We start from the raw sequence: 12,397 nt of genomic DNA, 5'->3' as shown, positions 1-12,397 counted from the left end.
AAAAGAGTTATGCAGTATGTCTGCTAGCATGAAGTTAAAGCACCTTCCACTAGTTGGTGTCACCTATCTCTTTATTCTAATGGACAAGCCTTGGACTGTTCCTCAGTTCTTCAGAAACCTCCTCTTCCCAGAAGGGCAGGAATATCCTCAGTGTTAAACACTTAGGTCATCCCCATGCTCAATGCCTTCAAAATCTAGTGAACAAAAGAATCTAGGGGACCTGGTCAAACTTGTAACAAAATTGGGGTTTGGGGGGGGGTGTTTATGGTTGCACCATTGGCTCTAGAAGTTTTTAAAAATTATTTTATTGAGGTCATATTGGCTTATAACATTGTGTAAATTTCAGGTGTACACTATTATATATTACTTTCTGTACAGTCTGCCGTATTCACCACCAATAGTCTAGTTTTTATCTGTCACCATATATGTGTGACCCTTTATCCTTTCTTCCCTCTCCCAACCTCCTTCCTCTCTGGTAATCACTAATCTATTCTCCTTATCCATTGTTTGCTTATCTTCTACATATGAGTGAAATCATACCGTGTTTGTCTTTGTCTGGCTTACTTTGCTTAGCATTACACCCTCAAGGTCCATCAATGTTGTCACAAATGGCACAATTTTGTCATTTTTATGGCTGAATAGCATTCCATTGTATATATATACACCACATCTTCTTTATTCATTTATCTATTGATGGACAACTTGGGTTACTGCCACATCTTGGCTGTTGTGAATAAGGCTGTGATGAACATAGGGATGCTTAAATCTCTTTGAATTGTTGATTTCATGCTCTTTGGATAAATATCCAGTAGTGGAATACCTGGATCATATGGTGATTCTATTTTTAAGTTTTTGAGAAATCTCCATACTGTTTTCCATAGTGGCTGCACAAGTTTGCGTTCCCACCAGCAGTGTATGAGGGTTCCTTTTTCTCTACAATCTCCTCAACATTTGCTATTTTTTTTTCTTGTTAATTTTAGCCATTCTAACAGGTGTAAGGTGATATCTCATTGAAGTTTTGATTTGCATTTCCCTAACAACTAGTGATATTGAACATCTTTTCATGTGCCTGTCAGCCATCTGTATATCTTATTTGTAAAAATGTCTGTTTACATCTTTTGTGCATTTTTTGATCTGGTTTTTTGGTTTTTTGTTGTTGAGTTGTATGAGGTCTTTATATATTTTTGAAATTAACTCCTTGTTGAATATATGTTTTGCAAATATTTTCTCCCAGTTGGTGGGTTGTTTTTTTTTGTTTTGTTCATGGTTTACTTGGCCATGCAGAAGCTTTTTTAGTCTGATGTAGTCCCATTTGTTTATTTTTTCATTTGTTTCCCTTGCCTGAGTAGATGTGGCATTTGAAAAGACATTGCTAAGACTGATGTCAAAGAGTGTACTGCCTATATTTTCTTCTATGATTTTTATGGTTTTGGGTCTCACATAGAAATTTGAAGAGGAGATATTTCAGGAGGACGGCAAAGGCCAAATAAATTATTATTCTTTAATCATATGTTATTTACACCCTAGGGTTTAATATTTTTAAATAAACTATTTTGAAGTATAATACACATAAAAAAAGTAAGTTACCTTATTATTTCAAACTATGTACTCCCTTCCCATAAAAAACTTCTGAAACTGAATTTCCAGATTAACTAATATTTTTTATGGGGACCTGCCTGTTGCCCCCAAATTTCTATCCTTTAGTTTATCACCCTTAAATTTTCCCATCATGAAGCTCAGCATTGGGTTTGTAATTCAAAGAACATTGCTGACTATTCAAAGAACTATCTTGGAACTGTCTTTTTTTTTAAGTTAATTTTTATTGAGTTTATCATAGTTTACAATCTTGTGACATTTCAGTTGTACATTATTGTTTGTCAGTGGTGTTGTAGGTGCACCCCTTCTTTAAAAATATTCTCAAATTAATTTTATTAGTAACAAGGTGTCACAGGTTCAGTTCCTGGTGAAGCAGACTCTGAGATGTGATTTGTATGTAGGATATTTATCAGGCAGTGCTCCTGAAATCAACACATGTGGAAAGGTATACGTGTAGTTGAATTCTTGAAATTTCCCTAGTGATAGGAGTGATTTTGTATTCATGGTGGCCCCTGGTGAAACATACCTGATAGTTTATGCTAATAAGAATACTCAGAATGGGTGTTGGCCAAGCCAAAAAGATCACTCACATGATTAAAGGGTTGGAGCTTTGCACCAAGTGATATCAGCCCAATGTCCTGGGAGGGAGGCTGGAAATTGAGTTCAACCATATGGGCAATAATTCAACTAATTGTGTCTATGTAATGAAGGCTCCATAAAAATTCTGGACTTTGAAACTCAGGTGAGCTATCTGGTTTCAATACTCTCTGAGTATTGTCACACATCATAGCCAGGAGGAGGTAATGGGTCTGGGGTCTAGATTCCACAGGGACAGACAAGAACCTTTACATATAGGACCCTCCAGATTCTGCCCTGTGTGTCTCTTCCTTTGGCTGATTCTAATTTGTATCCTTTTGCTATAACAAAACTGTCATCATAAGCACAACACTTTCCTGAGTTCTGTGAGTCATTCTTATGCATTATAAAACCTGAGGGAGTCCTCTTAGTTTGAATCATTCCAGCAAATTATTGAATGTGAGGGAGTCTCTGAATTTGTAGCCAACTGGTATGAAGTAGGGGTATCCATGGGAAACCCTGAACTTGTGGCTAGTTTCTGAAATGAAGAGAGTCTTGTGGGGACTGTTCCTTCAGACTTTGTACTTTGGAAAACTCTGTAGGAAGGAACGGCAGTGGAAAAAGTCAAGCCAAGTTGAAATCGATCAAAGGCCCCCTAAAACCGCAAGGGAGCTCTGGAGCTAGGATCATCCTTTGGAGTTGTCTGGAATTGTGACAAAGGGGCAAAATGTTTACACCCCTGCATCAGTCATTGGATATGGGCTGCCCCAGGAAGATGGCATGACCTTGGTTAAGGTGGTTCTCTTCAGCTGAGGCAGATCCCTGTAGGACTTAACTGCTGAGGACTGAGTAACACACCAAACATTTGGAGCAACATGTCCCTCATTCCTGACAAGACATTTTTTTTATATTGTGCGAAAATAACATAACATTTACCATCATAACCATTTTTAAGTATACAGTTCTGTGGCATTAAGTACATTCACATTGTTGTGCAAACATCACCACCATCCATCTCCAGAACTCTTTTCATCTCATAAAATTGAAACTCTGACCCCAGAAACACTGACTCCTCATCCTCCTCCTCTAACCTCTGGCACCCATCATTCTACTTTCTGTCTCTATGAATGTGACTCCTCTAGGGAACTCCTAGGACTAGAATCAGAAAGTGTTTGTTTCTGACTATGTAATATGACTGAGGAGACTTTAGATGGAATGGGAAGGAGGCTTATCAGGAAAATTGGCAATTGCCTTTGCTCTGGTAGGTCCTCTCACATCTTCTCCTTGGGAATCACACATCCCAGTTAGCCTAGGAAAGTCCCAGTTGATAACTATTTATTCAAAATTAGTATTAATAGTGTCCCATTTCAATTTCAAAATACTACCCTGGTTTGCAAAGGAAATTAAATACTCACCCTACTTGTTCAAGAATCTAACTGAGATCATTAAGGAGCAAAAATATTGTAGATGTCTTGGTCCTTAAGGTAGGTTTTAGATCCTCCTAAAATATAGAAAAAAATCATGGGACAAATATAGAAACAATAAATAACAAGAAGGAGAGAGCTATGATTATTTTGTAACGATAGAAACAAGATTCCTCATGGCCAAGTGTCCTGGAAAATGCTAAAGGAAAGTGAGAAGGGTATAGTGATGTCTGATGCATAATCCTGCATGGGCTATGACTTAAGGAGGGAGTCCAAAATAATCTCCTAAATCCATGAGAGAGATACTAAGAGGGAAAATTGTGTAAAAAAGAAAGCAGATAGATGAGTGGGTATATATACATATTATGTGACTGAAGATTCAGCATTCCTCATTGTGCGTGTTTGGTTTTGCTGCCTTTTCCAGTCCTATGAACAAAAAAAGTTAGCACAGATATTGAGCTTAGGCTATTCTGCTGACAATCCTCCACAAGGAATTCTTGATGTCTGTATTCCTCAGGCTGTAGATGAAGGGGTTCAGCATGGGAGTGACCACAGTATACATCACCGAGGCCATTGCTTCCTTCCTCAGAGAAGATGAGACAGTGGAACTGAGGTGCACTCCAAGGCCTGTTCCATAAAATAAGCAAACAACTGACAGGTGAGAGCCACAGGTGGAGAAGGCTTTGTACTTCCCACCTGATGATGAGATGCTCAGTATGGAGGAAATAATTCGAATATAAGAGTAAAGGATCCCTGTGAGTGGAACACCACCAAAGATGTCATCAATAAAATAGATTAATGTGTTATTGGAGGAGGTATCAGAACAGGCAAGTTTGAGGAGTTGAGGGACATTGCAAAAGAAATGAGGAATTTCCACATTTGTGCAGAAGGTAAGCTGTGACATCATCAAGTAGTGCAGCTGGGAGTCCAAAAGGCTGATTAAAAATGACACCAGGACCAACAAACCACAGAGGTGAAGGTTCATAATGACTGGGTAGTGAAGGGGGTGACAAATGGCCACCAACCGGTCATAAGCCATCACAGCCAGGAGTAAATCATCCAAACATCCAAAAAGGAAAAAAAGGGATACCTGAGTTAGGCAGCCTACATAGCTGATGGATTTGCTGTGTGTCTGGAGGTTTGCCAGCATCTTGGGGACTGTAGTGGTGCTGAAACTGATGTCAGCCAATGACAGATTGGACAGGAAGAAGTACATGGGGGTGTGAAGGTGGGAGTCAGAGCTGACAGTCAGGATGATGAGTAAGTTGCCGAGCACAGTGGCCAGGTACATGGACAGGAACAGCCAAAAGAGGAGGGTCTGCATTTTTGGATGATCTGACAGGCCCAGGAGGAGGAATTCTGAGACACGTGTTAGATTCTGTGGTTCCATGTAGATGGGACACTTTTGAAAAGGAAGAGTGTTGAATAAACAAAAACAAGAATACAGGCACCCAGCTAAATGTTCATATTTTGGATTCAAGCAATTCACAACTAAAGTATTTACAATTGAGGACTTTACGCACCATTACCTTCAGCAACATTTATCAGTTGCGAATTCTCTTTAGAACTCATTCCTTATTCATATCTGGGCTATTCACCTGTTTCTATATAGAACCACTTCAGAGCACTGGGCCAAAGAATATTATAAATCAAGGACATTTTGAGTCAACAAATCCATGAACACAGTAAAGTATCTGCCCCATACATTTGAAGGATAAATATGGAATAAGAAATATCCTTCTCTCTTTAAGAAAAAAAATTCTAATTAAAGGATACTAAGCAGCAGTCAAATGTAATTTATCATGTCCAACACAGTGCAAGAAATGCTCTTGATTTGGAATGTAGCCCTTCAAAAGATAAAACCCCATTAGCTGGATTCTAAATTAAAGTAGAACGTTCATAATAAGATAGCGTTTTTGTATGCCAATTATCTTCCTTGGTTTTAGTCCTTATTTGATTGTGCGACATTCAGCTTCCATGGATATAAGTATTCACTGATATGTGCGCATTGTCTGGTCAAAGTCTTTTCAAATATAACTGAAATATATATGTATTTGGCCTTGATGGACTCAAAGTTTTGATAAATATGTTTTTTGTAAAGGCACAAAATCATATAGCATCACTGATTCCGAAGATGGTGTCAATTCAAAATGCACCAGTGGTTAAACAATAATTTCATTTTGATAAACTCTCTATTTTTCATTTTCTGCCAGGTTATTTTCTATCAGTGCTACAAAATCTCAGGAAAATAGATGAAGGTAAGCCCACTTTTTGCTGTTTTTGTTTGTAGTGGTTTGGTAAATGTCTTAAATTTGTTTCTAATCCTAAACATTTGCAAAGGGTTGTTTTCTCCTCAGATCTAACATCTTATGAACAGTTGCAATATTTAGAACCAAATCCAGGTTTGAAACCTTAAGTTGGCCTGCTTATCCCAGCATAAGAACTTTTAAGTCAATCCTTCCTTATAAGAGGTATTGCATTTCTCATAAATTGAGTAACCTGAAGGTCTTCCTTTCTCCTGGCAGGTCAAAAAATGATTTAATTTGGGGAAAATGCAAATGGAAAAAGAGCAGAGAATACTATTACAAATACCAAGGTAATTTTCTCACTTGTAAAATGTATATATTTATTGAACATGCTTTATCAGGTTGCTATAAAAGTCAAATTAAATAATAATGATAATGTGCTTAGACAGTCATTCTCAATGCTATTTAATCATTATAATTACATGTTAATCTTTAAAAATTTACTGATGTGCTGGTCCCAACCTAGAACCAATTAAATCAGAATCTCTACATGTAAATACTTTGGTCACACTAACGCATAGCCAGGGTAGAGAACCATTACCAGACGTCTAATAAATACTCCATTAATGTTACCTAGTAGTATTATTACGATTATTACCTACTACTCATATGAAATATATAAATATTTAATCATACTTGCTTCAGAATTCATATTTATTGCTGACAAAAACTGAGGGCTTTTTTGCTACCTTTTCATGATCCCATTTTCTTGAACTTCAGTTGCCCAAATGCAAACACCGCTGTGAATTTAGTGGATATATTTTCTTTTCAAGGTTTCATTATATCGGCATTGATATAGATATCCATAAAACACTTTTCTTGGAAACTTACCTAAATTCTATCATAATATACCTATTGTTTCCTGAGAAATTCTCATTTGCCACAATGTTTTAAGTTTCTGTGAAGTACACACATCTATTTCAAACAATTTAAATGTGCATAGTATTGCCCAAGAGATGAACTTCACTTTATCTTTTAATTTCTTTTTATAATATTCCTAATAAAATTCTTGTGCCCATCTCCATATCACACAAGTGAGAATTTCCATCAGATATACGCATAAAAGATAATTGTCATAAAAATCAATGCATGCACAAGTTTACTTATCCATATTTATTTTCCTAATAGAAAATGTAGACAAATTCAACTACATATTCTTATTGTCAAGGTTTTGAATCAGAAAGATCCCTCAAGTCTGTCTTGCAAGGGCCCTTCCATGATAGGTCCACATGAACATTCCCATCTTGTGTAGGAAATAATATTTTCCTATCTCAGATTTCCAAAATGGGCTACAAAATTCATTACTATTTATAGAGAACCCTGTGATCTGCAATATTCATGAACTCAAGTGTAAACTACTTGATCCATTGCCTTAATTTACAGATGAACTCACCAAATCCCAAGAGAAAGAATCTATGGTTTTGCTTCTGCTTGCTCAGCTGCGACTAAAGCAGGTTTCAAAAGAAAAAGGATCATTCCACTCTGTTCAAGAGGAGAGAGCCCAGCGATGGCAGTCAGGAGACCTTTGTCTGAGTCCCACATCTTTCACCCACTAAATGTAGAGTTTCTCCAGCTCACTGTAGTGGTGTTCCTTACCTAGAAGTGAGAAGCATAATATTCATTTCTAGGACGTGTGTGGCACCTAAAGCTTTGGACTTCAGAAATATTCACTCATGGTTTTAAACCAGAATTAGAATCATTATTGGAATAGTAGGTTTATTGATGAAACACAATCCCAAGAGAGTTTTAATTACCTTTCATTCTATTATATGGCAGAGAGATAGAAGCCTATCATCTCCTAGGGAATTCATTCATGGAAGGAGTGGAAATCCTAACACGTGTCTCAGTTCACACAGTAATGTTTACTTTCCTCTCTCTGTCTCTTTTTTATTTTTATGAATATCTCCACAATTTTCTTATAGTTGAACATTGTAGATTCTATTAAATGGAAAATGATGGATCCCTTAGAAAATCCATGATGTAGATACAAGCACTGTTTTATCTTTTGTTTAGTCCTACGTAACCTGGCTAGAAGGAATGAAAGCACAGGCAGGAAAGTACCCAGTGTGTGGAAGCCATATTGCCTGGGCTTTATTCCTGAGATCCAAGGGGTTTACCCAAAATACAAATGAGATTGTGCTGTTCTTGTACCCTATTCTTTGCCAAGCAATGATAGACTCTGAGGAATCAGAAATGAATGAGACTAAGTTGTTTCCCTTCAGGCATTCGAAATCTACCTGTAAAAGGACAAAAATAAAATATTATCTCAGGATCTAGAGAAAACCAAATCTTCAGCTCACAAGATATTTTAGTTGGATAGAAGATGCCTTGATAATAATAATAGTAACTAAAATTTACTTTCCCCTTACTATAAGCATCCATCACATATTCAGTCACATGTTCAGTACTCAGTTTGTCTAATTCATACTCAACATACTTGTATCAAGTGGAGATCAATTCAGATGACAACGTCCATGCTCAGAGTTATTAAGAACCTTCCTAGTGTTGTATGGAAGTAAGTAGAACAGATATACTGAAAATTAGATGAGGCCCTTGCACAGAACGTGTCAATCTGTTTCTACGCACTTCAGAGAATTTAAGCAGAGGTCCAGAGGTCTCTTCTAAATTTCTCAATGTATATCTTTTAACTGTTTCTTATTTCCTAACTAAGAAAAGAACCGAATATCTTGACTGTATGTCTCCTTAGAGATCAGGAGAGGTTAAATTATAGGAATAGAGGAGGAAGTGGACAGTGAAGCAAAATTCAGGAGCAGGAACTAGAGAGAGATCTGCCCTGAGTTATCAGGAGCTGACTCTGTAATCCTAACCTTGATCTCAGCCGTTCTTCCTGTAGTTATGTAGCAGATTCAACCCTCTGGTCTCTGGTGTGGTCTACCATGAATCTCCAAAGGGAAGAGCACTGTGAGCTGAGGTTTCTTCCTGGAGTTACAGGAAAGATATATATAGGTTGGGTTTGCCAGAATACTGTCTCGGTATCCTGCAAATGCAGTTCACTGTTTGGATTCAAACATGACTTTGCCCCCTTCCTACCCCAAGGCCTGATAAAAGTTGTATAAAATGTTGTGCTCCTCTCCTCACCTTTAAAGTGATGATAATGCACGTTGCTCTCTTTTGGGGGTGGTAATGCAGATCAGACATAACAAGCTACATAAAACAAAGTTCAACACCTGGCGTTTGGATTCCCTAGGTAAAGATTTGTGATGTGGTGGCTACTGTCATCATTTTCATCATTATCATCATCATCAGCTTCATGATCATTTTGAGTGCCTAGGGGACAGTTTAGAGGGAACTATTTCCTGCTCTTGTGGGGAAGATGTCTATGGGAGATAGAACCAGGGTGGGAGGAAAATAGAAATCTAAATCAGAGTTCTAGGATCCCCATCAGAACCAACAATATAAACTTGATAGGGCTCTGAGCTGAGCGTTTGCATTTGGATGTCCTCTCCTCTGACTGTCCCAACTACCCTACTGGCTGCCGTCCCCTACCTGGTGTTTGTTGAGGGCTAAGGCTCTGTCCTCAGGACTGGCAGGAAGATAGACTCAGGTGTGGGCCTCTTGGTACAGACAACAACCTTGATGAGGGGAGACACACATATAGAGCCCACTGGACTGGAACTGGCTAACTGATGGGCTGGAAATCACAGCCTAATTATTTACAGCAGCATAGCCTTGAGAGCTCAATGCACACAGCATATAATTAGCTAAATTGGTTCCTGTTGTCTCAGTCTCTGAGGACTTGCTTATTTAGTGAAAGAGGAAAAGGAGAAAAGTGGATGTACTAGGAAAAATCTCAGCTTTTCCTATTCTCAGCAGGAAGGTGACCTCTACTCCTTACTTCTGAATTCCAAGTTGCTTAAAACTCAAACACACTTTTTTCAATTAGAGAAAGCAGCATGTGACTTTTATATCTGCAAACCCATTGAATTAGTCAGGTGGTTTAGAGAGAAGTAGGTCTTGCATACCAAGAATCTGATGATATGCCTGTGTTCTCAACTAAGATTTGTATCTATAAGGAGAATCTCTTATTTTTATTTCTATAGTGCTGGTTGGGGGGTTTTGGTTTTAGGTGTTGGAGATTTATGTTTTTTGCTATTTTGAATGACATCCTGGTTCTAATTTTTATGTCCAGTAGGTGTAGGTTGTTACATTAAAAACTGTTTATTTTATTTATGTATTTATGTATTATTGGTGAGGAAGACTGCCCTTGAGCTAACACTGTGCCAGTCTTCCTCCATTCTGTATGTGGGACCCTGCCATGGCATAGTTTGATGAACAGTGTGTAGGTCTGTGCCTGGGATCCGAACCTGAGAACCCAGGGCCATGAAGTGGAGTGTGTGAACTTAACCACTATGCTACCAGGATGGACACAACAACGGTTTATTTTGACATGTTTATCTGGTAAATTGATAGTTTGCTTAAATACTTCATGTGGTCTCAGAGATGTCTATGTTTGAAATATAGCCCAGGGCTATAGTCATCTCAAGGCTTGATTAGAAGAGTACCTGATTCCAAGCTCATTTACATGGCTGTTGACAGGATTCAATTCTTTGAGGGCCAGAAGATTCACTTAGTTTCTTGCCAGATTGGCCTCTCCATCAGGCAGTTGACAACATGGCAGCTGGCTTCCATCAGAGTCAGCTGGTAAGAGAGCAGGCGAGATGAAAGCTGAGTCTTTCTACACATTAATATTGGAAGGGACAACCCATATGTTTCCAAATTATGTTCATTGGAAACAAATCATTACATCCATCCATCACACTCAAGGAGATGTGTATATACAAGGGCATGAATACAGATGGAGGGGGAATTTGGATCATCTTTGAAGCTACCCACCACACAGACCTCATGCTCTATTGTGAACTTGGCTCTAAGAAGAATAATATGATGGAGATGTTCCTGTGGTTTCCAGCATCATCTCCAACCCGTGACACCATCACCTTTTCAGGAAAAATTCCCTGAAGAAGACCTGGCACATGGAAGAATTTGCTCTGCTTTGGGTACGTCTGCAGATCCCACCATGCTGTTCCTGGACATACAGACAGAAATCCCTCTAGTTTTTCCTAAACCAGTAGAGTTCTTCCATCGATGTCATTGGTGTCCATCTGTGTTAGAGCAAGTAATAGCTATTCAGTGCCCAATTTGAACAAACATCTGATTTCTGCTCAACTAGAGAGGGTTCCTCTCTCTCTGAATATATTTTCTTTGGAATATTTGTGTTGAAGTCTTTAATGTCATGTGCTTTTAGCTTATAAAGTGTGATGTATGGGAGATGGTCTGTTGCAGCCTTTTACATCTTATCTTTGCAGTCCTACTGGCTCAGAGTTCTTTCTATGAGGAACTCAGATTGATTTCACATTAACTGATATGTAGAAAACTAGAATATATACCCGATTAAGTTAGGCATAAAATAAAAGACACTAATTATGTGTGTGTGCCTCAATGGCAGAGGAAAATTGGGGGGAGACAAAATGACCAAATGGCAGGAGTGTAGAGAAGGATTAGAGAAGACGTGAGTGGTGAGACATTTTAGATATTGTGATCACTGCCACACTGAGTTTAGAAGACATGATATGAAAACCAAAGATATGTTTGTGGGTTGTTTGTCTCTTTTTCCAAATACCCCCTACCTGCTATGATGAATATTCTTGAAGGAATATTGAAAGAGCAGCACCTTCTTGTATTTTCTTTTTAGATGTCCAATTGAGAAATTTCTATTCTCATTTTTTATCCATTTACTATAGAACTTAGAAACCCACCCTTTATTTTGTGACTTTTAATCTTGCGCATACTATTAGATGAGCAACAATAGATCCCACTGAATATTCACACTAATATAAGTAAACCAAGGATACATTTATTTTTTCAGAAGTATATAGAACACTCTACATAAGGTCCAGTGGTTCAAGGAAGAAGAGAAATGTCGAATATATGGGTTACAAAATATTTTTACCTTTTCTAGCAAAATGGGGAATAATTTATTCAACATTATACACGGTAAAGATGTGCCTAGTCTCTGACCTCACAGTGCTAGATTTGAATTATAAAGATATAGGATATCAAGTTTCAGCCCTTAGATTGTTCTTAGTCTCATTCACAAAAATAATAAGGCCTTTCCTCTCCCTTCCAGGTTAAAGCACCCTTTGAGTTTCAAAGTTCATTGTCAGTGAAGTTGGTAGGCGATTTAGCTTAGTGGTAAAAGACAGAGTGAATTAAACTAGTTATTGGACAGCTTTTCAGAGACCCCAGAGTGCTACCTCAGAAACTTTGTGTAGCATCTCTAAAGGAAAGATTGATATATAGATTGATATCTACATGGCTATCTGGGTATGTGTGGAAGACAGAAAAGCCCAAAGACAGATTGATCATGACAGAAGACAAGGAAGCATGGTTGCAGGGTGGAATCTTAAAGAAGCTATTACCAATTAATGGAAAGTTATCCCTTTAGTTGAGGACATGGTCCTTTTCTACCCTTGG

The 12,397-nt window shown here is 38.0% G+C and overlaps 1 protein-coding gene and 1 long non-coding RNA gene across 2 annotated transcripts in view; one reads left to right on the top strand and one right to left on the bottom strand.

Annotated features, from left to right (window-relative positions):
• Window positions 1-11,191, top strand: part of LOC139084157 (uncharacterized) — a 69,906-nt gene extending 58,715 nt beyond the window's left edge. Inside the window, exons 3-5 of the long non-coding RNA XR_011541508.1 lie at window positions 5,810-5,854; window positions 6,122-6,192; window positions 7,286-11,191. This is a non-coding gene — a long non-coding RNA (uncharacterized lncRNA). The remainder of the gene's footprint in view (window positions 1-5,809; window positions 5,855-6,121; window positions 6,193-7,285) is intronic.
• LOC103561859 (olfactory receptor 7E178-like) lies at window positions 4,057-5,001 on the bottom strand. The gene has a single exon (XM_008536689.1). It carries the CDS (start codon window positions 4,984-4,986, stop codon window positions 4,057-4,059), a length of 930 nt encoding a protein of 309 aa, XP_008534911.1. The 5' UTR covers window positions 4,987-5,001.
• Window positions 11,192-12,397: the final 1,206 nt, after the last annotated feature.

Source organism: Equus przewalskii, chromosome 6 (assembly GCF_037783145.1).
Source record: "Equus przewalskii isolate Varuska chromosome 6, EquPr2, whole genome shotgun sequence".
NCBI classification, from domain to species: Eukaryota; Metazoa; Chordata; class Mammalia; order Perissodactyla; family Equidae; genus Equus; species Equus przewalskii.
The sequence above is the reverse complement of the archived record's forward strand: the minus strand, read 5'-3'. Positions and strand labels throughout refer to the sequence as shown.